The sequence below is a fragment of the Podarcis raffonei genome, chromosome 4 (genome assembly GCF_027172205.1).
Source record: "Podarcis raffonei isolate rPodRaf1 chromosome 4, rPodRaf1.pri, whole genome shotgun sequence".
Taxonomy (NCBI): domain Eukaryota; kingdom Metazoa; phylum Chordata; class Lepidosauria; order Squamata; family Lacertidae; genus Podarcis; species Podarcis raffonei.
In genome coordinates, this window is record NC_070605.1 from 69,034,580 (window position 1) to 69,055,142 (window position 20,563).

General features: G+C 43.7%; 1 protein-coding gene across 3 annotated transcripts in view; it reads left to right on the plus strand.

The window, feature by feature from the left end:
• The window catches only part of ARHGAP6 (Rho GTPase activating protein 6), a 187,180-nt gene that overhangs the window by 60,331 nt on the left and 106,286 nt on the right, over positions 1-20,563 (plus strand). Inside the window, exon 1 of one of the 3 annotated variants that reach the window (XM_053387241.1) lies at positions 18,676-18,777. The exons of the other annotated variants lie outside the window; for them this stretch is intronic. Within the exon in view, the coding sequence (XP_053243216.1) occupies positions 18,688-18,777 (90 nt within the window). The 5' untranslated portion in view covers positions 18,676-18,687. Of the gene's footprint in view, positions 1-18,675; positions 18,778-20,563 lie in introns of those variants that run through there. 3 annotated transcript variants of the gene reach the window in all.

Here is a 20,563-nt window from a genome sequence, read left to right on the forward strand (position 1 = left end):
TGCTATCTCGAAGGCTGAGACCAGGGCAGTCCCATCCATGAGACAAACCGAGGCAGCCACCTCAGGCAGCAGAATCCAAGGGGCACCTCTGTGGACACACCCTCTCACTGCCAGAGGAGCAGCTGCGGTAGCTTCCAGATGCTAGCGAGATCGCATGAGAGCCCCATGAGATCCTTCAAGGCCTCTGAAGGCCTCCACATGATTTCGCCAGAAGCCACAGGCCTGACCATGGTAAGCAAGGATTTGACCGGGGCAGCAAGGGGATGCGGGCGGCACAGGTTCAGAGCAGCCCGTTCCCATTTCAACTCAGGTTGCAAAATTGGATGGCTGAGGCAGACAGCAGCATTGACACCTACTCCTAAGAAGTCACTGCCACATAATTTGCCAGTGCTTTGCTACCACAGGAAAGACTCCTGGAGCCAGCAGCAAACACTGTCAAAGCCTAGGGGTGTCCTGATCTCTGGGAGTGTTGACAGCTTTGATAGCAGGCTCAGGGATTGGTGTGTTACTGGAAAGCCACCGCAGGTGGTGGAGCAACATCAAAGAGGTGTTGCCGCAAGGGCTGAGGTGATCAACAAGCCTGTTGGACCCCGATGAGAGACAGTGCCTAGGTGACACAGGATAGGGGTCCTCCTCCCCACCCTTTGCTAGCAGTTTTGGGAAGTTTTCTTGCATTGCTCAGCATGCTCTGAGATCGAAGATTTCTGTTCCGGGGGGGGGGGGGATTTCTGTAGAGAGCAGTCTTTCTTCCTGGATTGGCATTTGATTTGCTTTGTCTGCTGGAATATAAATTACTGGTTTAATTTTTTTTGCTGTTTTGACATATTTCTGAACCCTCCCAGTTTTTCAGAAAGTAGGGAAGTGGCATATACAGTGGTACCTCGGGTTAAGTACTTAATTCGTTCCGGAGTTCCGTTCTTAACCTGAAACTGTTCTTAACCTGAAGCACCACTTTAGCTAATGGGGCCTCCTGCTGCCGCTGCGCCGCCAGAGCACGATTTCTGTTCTCATCCTGAAGCAAAGTTCTTAACCCAAGGTACTATTTCTGGGTTAGCAGAGTCTGTAACCTGAAGCGTATGTAACCTGAAGCGTATGTAACCCGAGGTACCACTGTAAATGATTTTTGTATGTGTGTGAAATTGGTAACTACTATGGAGGTTTTATGGTTGGTCTGCTAAGTAGCCCCAATTTCACTACTAATAACATCACCTACTTCATAGGGCTGTTAATCTCCTTGGAGGAAAGGAGAGATATAAATGTAGTACAGTACTGTAAATCTATTGCTGTGCACATACTAGTGTCACTTAGATGTCTGCATGAGAACCGTGCCTCAGTAGGCTGCCTGCCCCTTTGTCTTTGGGTCTAGTCCATGACTTACTGGATATGCCATGTAATATATTTAGCCCCATCTGGAGTTCCATCCAATTCTGATGATTAATTTGTAGGTACTGTGTCACCTTGAGTAGTTTTGGAATTGGCCCAGGAACTTAATGGTATGAGGAATTATAGCTACTGATGTCATTAAAGGTGAGTTTCTTTTAAAGCTGCCACCTCTTTTTTTACATTCCTAGTTAATATATATTGGAGGGGGAAGTGCTATAATTTCCAGATTCTAAGATGGGCAAAAGAAAGACCATAATATAAAATTATAAAACCATAATGTAATGTAAAACCATTCCTAGTAGTGACATTAGCCTGCATGCAGTACTACATTACTCCATTCAGAAGTGAAATTTGGGGTTGCGGGAAGGACAGCTTATTTCATTTAGAGAGTAGGTCTGGCTGTTATCTTGGTGTCTCAGGATGTAAAGTTTTTCTTGTGTTAGGTTAACAGAAAATGATACGACACATTTAGAAAATGTCCCCCCCCCCATTTATTTTATTTTAATCATAAGGCACACTAACCGATTATTTGATTGTAAAACAAAAAGAAAGCCACAACAGCACATGGCCTAGAAGTTTTTTGGTTAAGATGAGACCTGCTCCCAGCTCTCTTCCAGCTGGGAGAAGACTGCTAAGGAACAGAGCATGTTAAATATTCAAAGGTCTGACCCTGTGGGCTAGTCTGTTCCGTCCCCTTCCTGTGGATTTTCTCTTCCCTGAGATAAATTCTTTTCAAATTCATACTTTCTCTTTTGCGGGGAGAAAGCATAATTTCAGGGGGAAGGACAGGTCAACTTTAAAGAAGCTGAAAGGGGAGCATAATAGAACGTATGAGTCAGGAACTTCATTTCCCATTAGCACCCCTGCTGACAGAATTCCACTTTTCTAGCAGTTCTGCTTTGAGGGTATGTAGGTTATTTGGAGAAGCAAATATGCGTTCAAGTCCTTGAGATAAGAATGCTTTTGCACAGGGAAGGCTATCAGTCTTTTGCACTCTCTAGTTAGAGCTCTAAAAGTCTGGATTAAGAAATTTTGATTCAAGGTAAGATTGGTACTTTTTTGTGAAATCACCCAAGGCTTAGAGGACGAACATGAGTGCAGGAGAGTCAAGCAATTCTACAAATATGACAATATCAGGACAGATAAAGGATTCTGTCAGACAGTCTTAAAACCATCCCTTTTTGATTCCATGATTTGTACAGATTTTCCCCATTGTTCCCCTAACAAATCACTTGTTTGTATTTTAAAGTACTCACAGTTGCATTAACGTTACAGAAATGTTGCACTTTAGTGCTGGTTTTTCTGCAAGGAAAAGGCAACAGTAGGAGACATGGCCTCAGTTTACATGTTCAGGTAATGAAACAAAAGTTTGTGATAGAACCCAGGCCCTCAAAAATCTGCCTCTGGATTTATAGGCTCCCCCAAAGTTGATGGGCATTGCCATTCAAATGGTGTCCATCCATGTGCATCTTGTGATCAATTATGTGGGTTAGGGGCTACTTGGGTCCCCCCAATATTGTATTCAAGTTGGCACCCCGGTGGGAGTATTGGATTAGATACTGCATTGGCTATTCCAAGGCAGCAGAATTCCATTCAAAACCCATTAAAACAATACCAATTTATAATACAATTATTGATACCATTCTTTCAAATACCAAATTACAGTGGCACCTCGAATTCCAACTCCTCAGGTTACAAACGCTTCAGGTTACAAACTCCGCTAACCTGGAAGAGTTAAGGCAGAGCAGAACCAGAAGCCCTGATTCAGGAAGAGGTTTGTATGGGAATCTTGCAAAAACAAAAAGTTTTCAGACAGTCCTGTGTTTTGAAGTTCTGACAATCATGGCTTCAGAGCACGGTATCACCTGATGTCATGGTGATGTCAGGTGAGTGACAGGTGAGCGGCCACTCTGTTTTCTATTGATAGTATTTGGGAGGAGGTGCAATAAGAGGGCCACAAGACTATGTTTTGCCCTGGATCCCAGGTTCCCGCTGGGTAGCCCTGGGCAATACTCATTAGTTATTAATAATACTGGGAACATTTTGGCTAACTTTCCACAGCTAAGCATAGATGCACCAAGAAATATGTGAATGACCTGTGGTACCTGAGCCATTTTGAAGAAAAGAGAGCCACTAGAAAGAAAATGGAATGATTCTGAATACAAACTCTGCTTTCCAGTTTCTTAATTCAATATTTCTTGTTTGTAAGATTTCCTCCCCTACCCTGCTTAAAGAACCTTTTGGTCTCTCACCTTCCGTTTACCTTTTGTCTGCTTTCTGGCAGCCACAGTAGTATCTTCTTGCCAGTAGGGTGTGTGAGCACGTCTGTTTGAAGCCAACAGCAATATTGGTCTTAGGAGTCTGTTTTCAGGGCCTCTCCCGAAGACTGGACACTTTCCTTTATGTACTGTGGCATTCCTCACACAGTCTTAGTGCCTGGGAACCCCATACTATTCATTTCTGAGAGAGGCTATAAAAACAAAATTTGTGCCTGGATTTGTATTGGCTTGTTTTTTTGCATGAGGGGTTAAATTCCAGTTTTGCACGCCAAGCTTTTCCATGCTGCTGTTCATGCGAGACACAAAGAGAATACCAAGAGACAAAACAGGATGGAACTCGAGTAAACAACATAAATGTCAATAAAGGTTTGGAATGCTGAAAGTGAATTGCTAGTTGTTCTTGACATAGCTAAAACATATAAAAGAACCTGAAAATGTGAGGTCTTGGTGTGTCATATGGAAAACTACAGCAGTCAATTGCTTTTACACTGTTTCTCAAGCAAACGTGAGGATCTGAGACTCAGCTTGGATGGGAGAAAGACACGTGGTAATATGTTCAAGGTCTGGCACCATCACATCAGGCGCACACAATTGAATTCAATTGGCCTTTATTTCTCCTTGATGTATCGGGTTTGTATATGTAGGGGGTACTTTGGCTGTGTCTCATACACTTAGTAAGGCAGAATATGTATGTGATGCACACCTGTTTTGCTTCTCCCTTTGGACCAGTGGTCAATAACTTCCAGATAATATAACCATTTAAACATGAGTAAAACTACATTAATTTTGAGCATAGTTTAATTCAGGGGTTGGCAAGGTTTACCTCGCCTGGGCCGGTTCACTCCAGCGGAGATCCCTCTGTGGGCCAGATTGCTTGCGTGCCCATGATTTCTGGCATATGCGTCTGCGCAGACGCGATTTCTAGTGTCAGTGTAGATGCGATTTCTGGCACCATGGAAGCAAGTCCCCGCGCCACACTGTGCTGGTTTAGCACAGTGCACAGGGACAAACCGAGCAGGCGACTCAGTTCTGGGGCGGCTTGTGGGCTGGTTAAATGACCCCCATGAGCCGCTTGTGGCCCATGGGCCTTAGGTTGCCTACCCCTGGTTTAATTCATAAATGTGATGTCTTATGGGCCCATAACTTGGCATTCTCAACCTCAAGATTAAAAGGCATTGAACAATCTTTATAAAGAGCATTGGGTGTTATTTGCAACAAGGTTAGACAGTGCTATGTGCAAGACTAAATTGCAGCTCTGCACTGAATTGGCACATTGCATCAGATTGTTTCTATACCTCTGCTTATAATAATTAGAGTCATAGGCACCCCTTAACGAATAATCAAGCCTAGTCTGAAACGGGGGGGGGGGCTAATCCCACCCTCCCTTAATAGTGTTAAAATTCCTATCACAATAGCCCCTTTAATGTTTCACAAGAATGCCAAGATAAAATGAGCACAATGTGATAAATTAGCAATAATCTAGAATTTTCTGTTTAGGAGTATTGATATAAGCGAACATCTTTTCCCAGCCAATTACACAATACATTAGAGGTAACTCTACAAAAACATAATTTTGTCACAAAATCAATAAGTCAGTATGGTACATTGTTGGATTTGGGATTAAATATCCTAATTACACCGAAGTAATGAATTCACTCAGTGTCCTTATCCTTCCTGAATGTGTTTTATCTCCCAGCTTGCTTTCTTGACATCAGTAGAATTTGGAAGTACCATGGGAATCAAAGTGTTACCTATATGTGGCAATAACACTGTGATTGGCAACTGTGCTGTGTGTTTTTTTTTATAAATCAAATACAAGGTGCATGGCTTATGAGAATTCCAGTTTGCAGGAAGGGAATGGTTTAAGCCTTCATTGCCCACCTGCATTCTCTGTGTAATACACAGAGAGAGAGCCATCAAGACTGCACAGTACTGACATTGCCTGCTGACATCAACAATAAGAATATGCCATAAAGCCTGATCTAAACATATAGATCAATATAAGCTGTCCATATGCCCAAATAGGTATCTAAACAAGACAGTTTTAAGTCATGCAGTCAAATGTAGAATAGGGCATTGAGATCTTCAGACCATTGAGCACTGAATGGTGGATTTCCCCCCCTTCCATGCTGGCTGGGGATGATGTGGGAGTTGCAATCCAAAACAACTGTGTGGCACTAGGTTGGTGAAGGTTGATGTCCTTTGGCCACGCTAGCTGATGTGCTAAATTAAATGCGGCCAAGATGGCTGGAAGATTACATCATCTTTTTGTAATCACACTGCTCTTTTTCAGCAGATAGCCAAGCATGGCTTGATTTGTTTTTATCTTTGCTGTCAACTTATTTACCCTTATTTAGTTGGTTGTAAATTTGCAGAAAGATTATTCTGTGAGTAAAGGCGTATAGGTGTCATTCATCGTCCCTCTATATCCTAAGGTCTGTCTTAAGCAAGCAAAGGCTCTGAAGCTTGTGGTGGTTTCTTGAAAATAGGAGCACACTATGTAGGAGCTGAGTCTCTTTGGTCATTCCTACTGCTTAAGAATGGAACGCATCCATTCTTAACGAAATTAGCCCTGAGTGCTCACTGGAAGGACAGATTGTGAAGCTGAGGCTCCAGTACTTTGGCCACCTCATGAGAAGAGAAGACTTCCTGGAAAAGACCCTGATGTTGGGAAAGATGGAGGGCACAAGGAGAAGGGGACGACAGAGGACGAGATGGTTGGACAGTGTTCTCGAAGCTACAAACATGAGTCTGACCAAACTGCAAGAGGCAGTGGAAGACAGGAGTGCCTGGCGTGCTCTGGTCCATGGGGTCACAAAGAGTCGGACATGACTAAACGACAACAACATAACTAAACGACAATACAGGATGTATCAAGAAGCTTAATTATGGAAACTCTTGATAATAATACAACATAAAACTCGTTTTCAGAAAGTATGAAGCAACCAAGAGCAATTAAAACATGTAAAGATTCTCTCATATTAAGGTCAGTACTTTATTAAACAAAGCACTTAGTTTTTCATGAAATATTCGGGTGGATGTAATTGTGTTGCATGTTCTTTTTTGGCACTTTTTAAAAATAAACTTCAGCAATCACGTTTTGTGCTTATTATTCCACAGGAAATTGTGTATGCCTTTGAACACCATTGCGCTATTCAATTAAGGAACATAATTTATAATCATATTTTTCTCCTCCTAAGTATTAACGACAGTACTTAGCAAGCCACTGAACCTTGATGTTTTTTCCTCAGTAGCCTACAGTGTAAGTGGTGTTATCTTTATTCATATATCTCCCACTCTCCCTCATACCTTATTTTGTGCCCAGTTACTTGACTCATTTTAAAATTTCTAGACAAAATGCATACTTTTTCTTGTGGTATGGTGGTACCTCTGGTTACGTACTTAATTTGTTCCAGAGGTCCGTTCTCAACCTGAAACTGTTCTTAACCTGAAGCACCACTTTAGCTAATGGGGCCTGCTGTTGCGCCGCCGCCACGCAATTTCTGTTCTCATCCTGAAGCAAAGTTCTTAACCCGAGGTACTAGTTCTGGGTTAGTGGAGTCTGTAACCTGAAGCGTATGTAACCTGAAGTGTATTTAACCCGAGGTAGCACTGTATAACAAATGCCTTGCATATAGTTTCAAATGGGTAAGTCATGACTTCCCCCCTCTCCTCAACAATCCTTTGTTAATTTGAGACTTGGATTCAAAGTCTTGACCCAGCTGGTGCTCTCCAGGTGTTTTTGATGACAACTCTCATCTGATGGGAATTATATTCCAAAACCACTGAAGGGCACCACATTGACAAAGGCCGCTTCAAATGGTGTTGGGATAAGGGAAGGGAAAGAATGCCACAGGCCCCATGTTTCCTGTAATGGGTAGAAAAAACAGTGGGCAACATAACTGGGGAAATGACACTTGGCGTTTACTTATAGAAGGACGGGGGGGGGGGGAGTAACTCATGCACTTTGGCAAGGCTTTAAACAGGAACAGAAGGGGGCAGATGGAGTCCAATAAATGACTTATTCACAGGTGAGCTCATAGGCTCATAGAGTTGGAAGGGACCACGGGGGTCATCTAGTCCAACCCCCTGCAATGGAGAGTTGTCTCTTACTGCACAGCCTGGGCTCACATGCTGCTGTAGACTCCCATCTCCATCACACCTTTGGCTGTGGAGTTGCAGCTGGATGACTTCTACATGGGGACAGAAAGCTGCTGTTCTCCTTATGCTCTTCTGGGCAGGTGTGTATGTGTGTGTTTGTTTTTATTCACAACCCCTCTTCTCCCAAATTCCTTTTCTGCTCTCATATCTTCAGTTTGGAATCTCTCTGGTGGATTCTCCTCTGAAAAGCTCTAATGCAATCTCTTTGGAGAAATCCTTTGTTGCCTATAGCAGTGGTTAAGATCTCCACCCCCTAAAAATGATTGTGCTCCAGGCATCCCACAGAGAGCTCCACTGCACAGAATTACACCAGTATTTCTGAATTTACAGCCTCTGCTGTAAAACATTTTCAGCAGTAGAGTGTGAAAGTCCTCTTAGACCTTTATTTGACTATGCAGTCTGATTCTATATAAGGCCTTTCCTGTTATACCTTCCTATAGAACTTGTTTATGCAGGTATTCTATACATAAATACAGCTTAAATAACCTACAGAGTGGTCCACCTAAAGCTGGAATTCTCACTTGCAGACATCTTCCAACAGATGCCTTTTCTGGTGGGAAGATACAAAACTTTATAATGAGGAAACCGGCTCATTTCATAGGGTTATCCATGAAAGAAATCTCTCCCATTTTTGTGTCCAAAAAACTGTCACACCAACCATGGTAATGTTAAGAACAGTATTTCTTATTCCTACAGAAATGTTAACTTGGTACATACTTTGCTATCACTGTCTTTTAGACTGTAATCCTGTATTGTCTTACCTAAGAATAAGCACCGTTGAGTTCATTGGTACTTACTTTGAACAGACAATGATATGACTCTCTTAAAAGTTTTGAGGAATTAAGTTAAAACAATAACACTTGTACTGGTGTGGCTTTCTGGTACACAACTTCCACCCCGTCACACCAGCTGCCTCTATTTCGGTGGCAACAGCTTCTGTCTTCCACTGTGATGCAAACTGCTACCTAATACTAACTTTACAAACATACAATTGAGTTAGGTTATAATAAAATCTACTTTGTAATTTTAAACCTGAAAATTCCAGTAACTCCTTCAACTCTCAAGCAAGTTCCTTTTAAGTCTGTTTAATAGGAGAATACACAGAAAATTATTTGTGCATATATTTCAATAGAGGGTTGTGCCCCTCTGTAGGGAAAAAGTTATATTTCTTGGTTTTTTCCCCATTATCATATGAAATATACTCATAGAGTCCTGTAGTGATTTCATGCTCTTTATTGCAGCTTGTAAAACAGTGACTGAATTTCCCCCAAAACCTCAGGCTTTTATATACATTATTTACACAATGAGTCCTGTCTGATTGGCTGATTCTGCTTCCCTCCTGGAGCCTGATTGGGCTGCTACTGCAGGCCAATCAGTTGTTGCATTCTATGATCCTACCAGCCTGATAGGCTGATTAACTTCCTCCTGGGGTCTGACTGGGTTGCTGCTGCAAGCCATTCTAGGATCCTACTTACCTATTGTTCTAGGATCCAAGCTTAGTACATAACACGATACATTGGGTTCTTTTTGTGTACTGTATTCCAGAACTGCCTTCTGATTTAACATGGGGAGTGTCTAAAATGAATTCTGGAGCTGACACATTAAGATTTTACAGCTTTTTTTCATCCATTCAATCTTGTCCCTCTTTTCGTAACCAAGGGTTACGAAACTGCACATGCACCAGGGGCCTGTCCAAAGTTGATAACAAGCTCAGCAGGTTATTGACTTTTGTTCTTCTAAAAATACAGAGTCATTTTGAATTCCCAAATCTGGGAAGCATAGGAATAATGTAATAAACATAGGGATAATGTAATAAGCATTCCAATCTGGCTTGAGTTTTAAGATGTGAGTGAATAACCAGTGCTTTAGCCATGTGCACAGTGAGCTCTGTTCTGTCGCTAATTTCCTCCCCTTTGCCATTTAGTTTAAGTCTGTCTCACTGTGCAATTGTCATGCTGAAGTTTAGACTGCATTAAGTGTTGTCACGTGTTGTGCTGTTGGGGCACTTGCACAACTGCATTGCAATTACAAATGCAGGAAGAGGATTAGCAAAACACTCTACCTGTGGCTTGCATTGTGCTTCTGAAATGTTAAGTGCTGGTTGTAGTGTGCTGCCAGGAGCTTCTAGATGGGGATCAGTTGCTGAAAAATAAGAAAAGCCCACATTTGTTGACTTCTAACACTTCACTTTCATTTATAGGGCCATTTGAGTTTTCCATCTTCGGGGAGGGGCATTTTACACACATAGATACCCACAGTGAATGTTATGTGGAAGAAACCATCACGTCTGCACACTGGTGGTCTGTTAATTTTTAGCCATCCCTCCACGAACTTCTAAGGGAAGAGTACTGGTGAGTTTGATGAAATCATTTCCCCAAATGGAGGAAAAACAAACAAACAGAAATGTACTGAATGTGTTTAGATTTCAGTTTAAGGCTGACTTAATTTTCTTTTGACAAAGAAAAGCACTTTCTTGAATGAAATAGATACTGTGTGTATTTACCTGAGGCTTGTAGAAATAGCTTATATGACTGGGCTGGCTCCGTAAACCCCAAGATGTCTGGCTCAGCAAACTTTAAATATGAAGAGGTCTGCAAATGTGGGACAGCAGCTTAATCTGTTCTAGGCTAGGCCATCCAGCTATCTTGGCCTGCAAAAACAGAAAGAGAAAGAGAGAAGCATTTTTTTTCCCCTGGGATGGAAAGAAGTGCCATAGAAAGTGATTTACTTTCTTTAGGATTTAGAGAAAGCTCGTCCCTTTGAAACTCATCGATATTTAAATCCTAGTCCAAAAGAGATTGTGTTAACAAGAAGCAATATAAAAAGTGTTCAGCTAAAATGTGGCTTCAGGATGTCTGTTGTCCATCCACTTCTGAAGCATCTGGGACTTTAGAGCTTGTCTTTAAAATATCTTTCACCTAATGATGGTACCTATTCTGCACTTTCGCTATGACTGTTTAAGTAGTTTCTTTTTAAACACTTTTTCTAATTGCATGGATAAGTGACCTTGCTTGTGGAGCATGCTATATGTTGACAGAGTGCATTACTTCATTTTGCCTCGTTGGCAACTTGAGATCTTAAGAAAACAATACTGAGGTTACTCTCATTCTGCTATCCTTGGAATGTTGCTTGGATTTTAATTTAACTCTGTCGCTGCATGATACCCACACGGAGAGCTGCTTTTTCAAAGGCAGTAGAAATAAAACGCATGAAATCAGGAAAGCAAAACTACCGCTACTTTCTACTCCCCCCCCCCCCATTAGAGGTCTTGTAGCACTTAAGTTTTTGCATTACCAATTACATATTTTAGGACCACTAGAATAATAAATGAGAAAGTAAATGGCCTCCCTTCCTTGCAACATCTTGCAGCTGTTCTGCAGAGCAGCTTTAGAGACTGAATGTAAGCTTCATTTAATTTTTCTTTTAAAGGCACAGCTCTCAGGATTCAGTCTGGCAATCTATCTGTGTTCTGGCTTTGCTTGAGTACTCAAATTATTATTCCCAAAACTTTCCCTTGAGACTATTATTCAGAGGAAGAGGGCAGGGGAAGCGAAGGAATCAAAGCCAGTGGGAGCTAGATTCCTGCTCATGCTTATCTGTGGCCAGTGTGCCAAGATTTTTAACTATTCGCAGTTTATATTTAGTTCTATAAGCTCATTTGCCAACAGTGATGACTGTAGTCAAAAAGTCATGTTTTCCCATTGTATTCAGTAAAATAGTTTCTTTGAACATTAGCTCACTGAAGTAACTTTGACACAATTCAGTTTAACTACTTTTCATTGCAACCCCTGTGCATGTGTGTCTACTGAAAAGCAAGTCCCATTCAATTCAACTGGACTTTCTCCCAGGGAAGTAGGTATAGGTTTACAATTATTCTAACTTTGACTTGTACAGAGGATGTTCCTGGTAGATTACACAAGCTTTGAATAATTAAGATAATGTGAAGGCCACTGCACAGAGTTTGGAGTTCCGTTGACAATGAGATCATGTTTAAGGATTGCGACAAGAAATGACACTTAACTTGGTCCTTACTTAATTATTCTTAAGTATGGAAGAATGAAAGGTGAGGCTCACATGGTTAACTTCTAATAAAGTCGTCATGATGTTACCGTTGATCTTGCTGTTTTGTGATGTATTTGATGCTGGATGATGTAGTTTTCTATAAGGCAGAAGATTGCCTTAATTTAAAGCCTCATGTCATGCAGAAGTTCAGTCACTAGTTCAGACACCAGGGCTGGCCTTTTTGGGCACCTGGGGCAAAATACAAAACATGAAGATCTACATTGGGAACAAGGGTGGGAGGAGACCAGCAGTGCCTCCTATTCACCAAGAGGCTGCTGTGGAGGTGGCTGGGGGGAAGCTGCTGAGGATACAACAGATCCAGCAGCCTTCAAGGAGCACTGCAGCAGCAGCACCGTCATTGGGCAATGCATTCCTTGGAGGCCAGAACTGCTGCCCTTTGGATCCTGTTGCCTGAGGTGATCTCCTCACCTTGACTCATGGGTGGGCCAGCCCTGCTAAACACCAGACCATAGATGCTCTAGCGATTTGACATCTCTGCTCTCAGGATATGTTTATTTAATGTAACCTTGCATAAGCCTTCCATGACCAGTGTGTCAGCCATCACTTTATTTTACTTGTTTATTTTCATAACATTTTAAATTCGCCCTTTTATCACATCAGATTTCAGGATGGTACACAACAAATATAAACTACGAAACAATAGAACACCATCATCATAAATGCCTGAGAAAATAAAAATATTTCAACACCTGGCATAGAAGGACTAGTGAAATAAATGCCAGCCATGCTTCCTTAGGGAGGGCATTCTAAAGCTGGGCTGCCATGACTGAAAAGGTCATCTCCTTCGTTATTACGTAACACACTTCTGATAAGGAAGGCACATGGAACCAGGGCCTTGGCAAAGAGGCTAGCATGGACTGAGGAGTTTTTTCAACAGTTTGGGTCCAAAGCTGTTTAATTAGGGTTCTAAAGTTAAGTATCACCAGCATCTTGAGTTGGACCCAAAAGCAAATGTGTAACCAATGCAGTTTTCTTAAAATGGCAGTTATACGAATGAATCTGACAATACCAGTTAAAAATTAAATTCTGGGAGCTGTATTCTGCATGATTTGGCTCTTGCGTGGTCTCCTCAAGAGCACCCTCACACAAAAAGCATTACAGTAATCCAGCTAGGAAGATACCAGAAAATGAATGGCTGTGGCTAGACTACCCTTGTCCAGGAGGAGCTGCTTCTGGTAAAACAGCCAAAATGCCCATTTGCATTCCTTCTTCAATATTGACACATCTGCCTCTCTTCTTACTCCTTTCAACCAAAATTCATGGGTTACTTGCAACCGTTAGGAACTGTTCTGGATGTCTTCTACGTGCGGCCTGCAGCTCAGAAGGATTAGCATGTTATTCTCCATCCAGAGTGTAGCTGCAAGCTATATTTGTACAATACTTTTCTTCTTGGGAAATTGGTTTTGTTTATACATTCCTTTAGTGGAAGCAGCTTTTGTTATTTTACAAATGGAAGGATCATGGCTGAGTGGGAAAATAGCCGAACTGATTTTTATATATTTCAAAATGGTTACTATTCGTTACTTACATTAGAAAATTAAGTTTTCAAAGGGCGCAACAACATTTTTGTGTATTTGTCATCCAAATAATGTGAAGGGACCCACCATTATTTCCATTTAGCAGATGGGGAACTGAGGCCGATGTTAGACATCAACTTGCTTAGGGCAACACTGTGTGCCCTGCATCCTCGGTATAAATTTATCACCTATCTGAAATTACCTCAGCGTCTCATGCACATAAGGCCATTTGACCCTCTCAAAAGCTGAACAATTTAAAAGTTAAGTTTGGAATGCCTAGATTCTATTGCATCATGCCCTACCTTGCATTACATTTCATTTCTTGACTGTGACAATGTGTTCATGTCTTTCTGTTTATATTAAAGGCAGTGTCCAATGTTAGTCACATTCAGAGTTGATCATATGCCACTGATAAATACCAAAACAACAAAAGCTAATGTAAATGGTATGTTAGGAGTCTTCTTCCTTCTTCTTTGGTGATCACTCGTAGCCGAGTAAGATTGTCTTCCATAAGCATGGTCTTAACAGTGAGTCCATAAGTGACTGTGGAGGCCAGTTCTGGATCCGCATGTCCTTCCACAGTGGGGACATAGGTTTCTGGGTGGGAGTTGATCATGGTGAGGGTTTGCCAAGCATGCCTTCCTCTTAGCACATTTCTCCCTTTCTTCCTGAGTTTGAGCGTCTTCAGAGCCCATGACACCTTTGATAAAGGCTGTTCTCCAACTGGAGTGCTTGCAGGCCAGTGTTTCCCAGTTGTCGGTGTTTATACTATTTTTTTTAGTTTTGCCTTGAGAAAGACTTTAAACCTCTTTTGTTGACCACCAGCATTACGTTTTTCATTTTTAAGTTCAGAATAGAGTAGTTGCTTTGGAAGATGATAATCCGGCACAACATGACCAGTCCAATGAATATAAATGGTATATTAGGAGTGGTACTCTATTCCCCATGCGTAGGGCAGGTACTACCTGGTTTTTCCACAGTTCTGTAGTAGCTGAATTCATATTGTCATCTTAAGTTAGCAGGGCTTAAAAAGGTAAAGGTAAAGGGACCCCTAACCATTAGGTCCAGTCGTGACTGACTCTGGGGTTGCAGCGCTCATCTCGCTTTATTGGCCAAGGGAGCCGGCATACAGCTTCTGGGTCATGTGGCCAGCATGACTAAGCTGCTTCTGGCAAACCAGAGCAGCGCACGAAAACGCTGTTTACCTTCCCGCCGGAGCGATACCTATTTATCTACTTGCACTTTGCCGTGCTTTCGAACTGCTAGGTTGGCAGAAGCAGGGACCAAGCAACGGGAGCTCACCCCATTGCAGGGATTTGAACCGCCAACCTTCTGATTGGCAAGTCCTAGGCTCTGTGGTTTAATCCACAGCGCCACCTGCATCCCATTACAGTGGGGCTTACTTCTAAGTAAATATTAATAGAATTGTGGAATGAATCACATTTAAATGTATTTATGTACAGTAGACATGTTCTTGTATCAGTTTCTCTCTCTTTTTTTAAAAAAGCTTGTTTGATTCTTACTTCTTTTTAGTGAAGAAGCATGTCTTTTTAGATAGTTTGCAAGTTTGGCCTCTTTGGGGTAGTCTATATATATTGTATACTGCTTAATATGATTGTAAAACACTATGATAGTGCAGTACAATACCATACAATACAATCTAATTTAGCATGATATTGTAATTTCATAATTTAGAGAAAAATTGAAAAGAATATGTAATTCTTTCTTTCATACTTGAAGGTGGTTTTAAAGTTAATGCTATTTTTTAAAAATAGTACAGTAACATCTTATAGCATAGTCCAGGCTTAGAAACATCTAGCTGCTTTGATAATTAGTCATATTATCACTCAGAACAGAAACCAGTAGGTGGGTTTTACAATGGTCCTCTGCCAGAATTATTGTCTTAAGACAGCATGAATATAGTCAGAACTGAGGCAGAAGAATTCATTATGCTGGCAGCTGCAGTTTTCTTCTTTTTAGAAGCTGTAGTTTCTAATACTTAAGTATCATTTTCTAATGATTTCATCTCACAAACCAGTGTATTAGAATCATACAGAGCACAGTTTAATAAGCCCAGCTAGGTTGTTAACTAACTGCAGAATGATGGGTGGGAAAGGTGAAACATTATTCATTTCAAATTCTATTTGGGGACTAGTTTTGTTAGTTAGAGCCCAGGATGTCTAAGAATAAATCAGAAGCAGGAAATTGTCATTATTGAATATAAACACTAAATCCAGTAGGTCAGAGAATGTTCCAGATGAAAGCATCATTTTCCAATAAAAGCGAACATTTGTTCCAAACAGATTTTGAAAACCTTCCACAGAAAAATATAAGCGCAAACCTTAGTTCTGATGCTTCAAAAATTCGCAGGCCTGGATTTTAGAAGGAACGATTGTGCATGATGCAGGGGAGATAGAGGGAGGTTTTTCTACATCTCTTAAGACTAGAACTCAGGGAGCAGGGCATTCAGTGAAGCTGAATGTTGCAAAATTCCAGACAAAGAAAAACTTATTTGCACAGCACATAATTGCACTATGCAATTTGTTCCCATACAATAAAGTGATGACCATCAATATGGATGGCTTTAAAAGGAGACTAGACAACTTATTATAGGAGACTAGCACTGTGTTCTACCTCCACTTTCAGAGGCAATTGAATACCAGTTGTTTGGTGTATCACAAATGGTCAGAATGGTAGTGCACTGATGTGTCATTCCTATGTGATGACTTTTCTTCTTCTATACAGACTTTTTTCTATATAGCTGTGGTGCTTTCTCTTTATGAGAGTTATAGTTAAATGGGGCTTCCACAAGCAGGAGCAGTGTACACCTAAATACTAAGCACTGGGGAGGAGGTGCTAGATTGGAGAAACTGTTTGCTTGTTTGTCTGTTTCATAAAATTTATATGCCACTTGATTGTTGTTGCTGTGTTTAAAAAAATAACAACTTGTAAAAGCAGTTTACAAAAGATAAAACAGCAAAATAAAGGGGGGGGGCAATACAACCATACTGTCACATTCATGGCCTGCTTGGCAACAGCAGGCTAGCCACAGTTGGGAATAAGATGCTGCGCTTCATGGGCCTCCTGCCCAGATTCTGTGCTGGTCTTGATTTTGGAACTTCATACCAAGCTATTTTATTGATTCCATTTGCAGACTGCATGTCAGTTCATAGCACATCACGAAAACAATAAAATACTAATCAATCGTTACTTGACCAGTTTCACAAATTAAAAGCCAAAGGTTTGAAATTCACAGTAATGGAACTGCAGCATATGTCCAAACAATGGATCCAGCCCGAAACAGGAGCATGTCCCAACAGCCTGGGTGCATACGTGTGTTCTAAGTTTACGACAAAAACTCAACACAGTTGGTGATCATTGTACCTCTAGGGTAGTAGTCTCCAGCTTTACAGACCAGGCCCCTACCTTTAACCCAAACATGTATTTTGGGACCTGTTTCTTATTCATTTTTGCCTTCTATTTGTCTGGCAGTAGTGCTGCTGCTTTTGTGACCTACCTTAAACCAGACTGTGGCCCAGTAGCAGCTCCTGACCCACCAATTGAAGACCAACAATCTAGGGCAGGGTTTCCCAAACTTGTGTCTCCAGCTGTTTTTGGACTACAACCCCTATCATCCCTAGCTAGACTTCAAGGTTTGGCACTGGAGATAGGAGGAGACTATTATGCTATCCGTGCCTTCAAGTACTTGGGCCCTAAGCTGCTGCTCTAGATCTGGAAATACATGTTGGATTAAGGTCTGCTGTGCCTGCCCTTTCATAATAGTTGGCTTGCCATTCATGTTAGTTGGCTTGCCTTCTCCCGATGATTTCTGACACCTTTGTATGTCTGTTTTGTACGTTCAGTTCACTAGTGATGGCAAGACAAAGAAAACGGGCACCTCTTAGCTTAGTAGACAGAGCTGCTGTGTAGACTGCCCCTTCATTGGCTTCCATTTCGAATGGAACCCAGGGCCTAAGCTTTTGTCTCCTTTTCTAGCCTGGGCCCTTCTCCAGGGCTCTGGTGCTTCACCCAGGCACAAAGGGATTGGCTTTCTTGACCATCTCTCTCTTCTGGAGCAAAGCTATAGTTAGAATAATAGAATTGTGGAGTTGTGAGGGACCATGAGGGTCATCTTGTTCAACCCCCAGCAATGCAGGAAACTTTTTGACCCTTGTGGGGCTCAAACCCACAGCCCTGAGAATAAGTTGTTGGAAAGCTTCTGCTGTCAAAGGCACAAAGTTGTATCCAGACAGTCACAGCACCCTTGGAGACATCCAGTTTGTCTGTGTTAACTATGATCAAAGTGTGGAAAGGACTCATAGGCCTCAGTGCTAGCATCTGAAGAAAAAACAAAATTCTGGAGAGGGAGCACAGAAGAGGCAAAGTATATTGCGAGGTGGCAGGGGTGCCAACCTGAATCAAATGTGTGTTTTTTGGGTGGGGGGAAGGTAAGCCCTGCCCTGCATAATCGATAACAAGATGTGTGCATATCCAGCATTCAAATGGCAATTCAACTTTGGGGAGCTGCCCCCTAAAATATTTGAAGGGACCTCGCCCCCTAGGAGTTAGCTCCTGTTCTAGGTGGGCAAGTTGTGTCCAACACGGCAAGATCTCTGAAACAAAAATAGCACTGTAACAGGAGCCCATCAGGGGTATGTAAGTGTGTGTGTGTTTTCTTTGTTTGGCGTGCATGCGGCAGCACCCATGGTGGGCCTGCAAGTGGGAAGGAGGGCAGGGGCAGTTGGGTGCCACCGGTGAGAGGGCTCTGTCGTCGTTTTAGAAGACAGACACGGCATATTCGTTGTATACAGAGAGGCATCCTCTTTGCCTTATGGGTGGAGCCGCTGCCTCCGTCTTGTCAACGACGGCGACCGAAAGGCAGCTCTTCCCTTTGCCGAGCGGCGGGAGGGTCTACGAGCGCCCCCCACCTCTCATCCCCGCCCCCTTTTCTCCTCTCTCACCACTCCGCTGGTCCCAGCCAAGCGCCGCTAGGAGGGCGGGATGCCGCGGCCCCGCCCCGAGGAGGCGGCAACCTCGCCTGCCGCGGCTCTGGCTTAATCCCCGTCGTGGATCCGCGGGGCTGAAGCGGCAGCGAGGAAAGTAGTTTGCGAGGGTGATGCTGCGCCGCTGGCTTCCGCGGGAGGCGGAGGAGCGGCTGCCGCCTCTGGGACGCCTTGAGCGTGTGTGAGAGGGACGGAGGGAGTGATTGTGAGACAGGCAGCTCATACACGCGCGCGCGCCAAACGGGGCGAGTCCCGCCAGCCATGCTGCAGCGCCGGGGCGACCTGGGGGGCTCCCCTCCGGCCTTGGCGGGGGGCCCCGTGTTGAACGTAAAGCCCTGCCTCTACTACGCGGTGAGTGCCTTCGCCTTTCTCGACGGGCTGCCGGGAGCGGGAGAAGGGGGCGAGGCGCCCAAAGGGGCTCGCGGGGATTCAAGAGCGCCTGGCCAGCTCCCCTCGGAGAAGCCGCGCTTCTGAGCTGCTCCGGGTGTGGAGCGGGGTGTGTATGTGCGTGCACGCAAAGTCACGGGAACGGTGCAACCTGGAAGAAGCGCGGAGTTTAATTTGTGCCGCGCGCCCCCCCTTCGCCCCTCCGACGTGGTTCCTGCGCCAGTGTCAAGGGGGGCTCCTCTGCTCCGCGCGCTCACCTGCAAGTTGGCTAGAGCGGGCATGGCGCAGAGAGCTTGCCCTTCGCCGCCAGGCTCGTCCCGCGTGTAACATGCATGGTTAGCATGGCTTCTGGGTGGGTCGTCCAGATTGGAGTCATCCTGCTGACTTTCGTTGTAGGAACTGTGAAAGATCCCAGCTCCGGGTATTGGTGGTTGGGTAGGGCTTTTGGAGACAGGGGAAAAAGTCAAAGCCAAACATCCCGCACATGCGTAGTGGCTCTACATTTTGCAAGCGTACTATTTTTATTGTTATTTATTTTGGGTGGGGGGTGGGGGGGGTTCCTGTACTTGTTGCTAGTCCTCCCCCCCCCCACCGGTCGCTGGGATTGAATTTGGCACCATAGCATATGCTCCTCTGCTGAACTTCAGTTCCTTCCCTGCACCACCGCATGCATCCCAAGTGCTGATGGTATAAAACTGTGGTTGTTGACCAGATCTCCTGCCACATGATTCCCTATTTGAGGCAACTTTATTCTGGAACAGGTTGTCAAATAGTTGGAGGTGAAGATGGGTTATGTGTGTATGGGGTGTGTGTGTAATTGCTGTAGCTGGTGCTTGCAAAAATAGGAGTGCCCATTGCCACTGTGCTGTGAGTGTCTCAGGAGGACCCCTTGGGCACCCGATCCCTGGCCAGTTGCTGCTGAGGTGCTGCAGAAGCCTGTGGGAGGTTTGGGCTCCTTGGCTGGGTGCATTCTCTCTGCCTTGAATATCAACACCTTGTTCTGCTCAGACAAGGTCCGGTGGTGCAGGACAGCTGTTGCTTGCATGATAAGTGAGTAGTGCTTGGTTCAGAAGAACAAGTGCTACTGTCTACAGTTGCTTACCTGTCCTCTTGTTCTGGGTGATGAAACTGTGAGGACCGGATCTTGCTCAGGGCAAGAGTGCAGGTAAGAAACTCAGGAAGAAGAGGTGGCAGCTGTTCTATCTGGGCACCAACAAGCCTCTCTAGAGAGAGCTTACAAGCCAAGAGGAGGCAGCAGCTGCACATTGGAAAAGCAGCCACTGCTGCCTACCTGCCCCCCTTTCCGTAGGATTTGGTGAGGGTTGGGGGCCTAGTGATGCTGCCCAGAGAGAGAAGCCTCTGCCCACTCACTTGCTTCCTTTCTCTGGTAGGCAAATTAGGAAGGATTTCACTCACTGCTCTATATGAAGGTGCAGATAAGAGAGGGAGAGGTTAGGGTAGTTGCTCTCTTGACTCACCTGAATGACAGTGCTGTTCCATGGCATGTATTGGGAGACAGAGCCAGCAAAAAGAGCTCCGTAGGCAGTGCAGATGTTCCAATCCACCCCACCACCACCCTGCCCCATGCAGAGAGAGAAACTGAGGCAGCTGACCACCTCCATCCCCTTCCTCTCTTTTGGCAGAGTTGTAAGCTGTCTGGAAGGTGAGGAAAATGCCTCCACTTAAGGCAAGCAAGCAGCTTGCCCTTTCAGTGCAGTGATCCCACTGTTGCTTGGCTGAAATTGTGTCA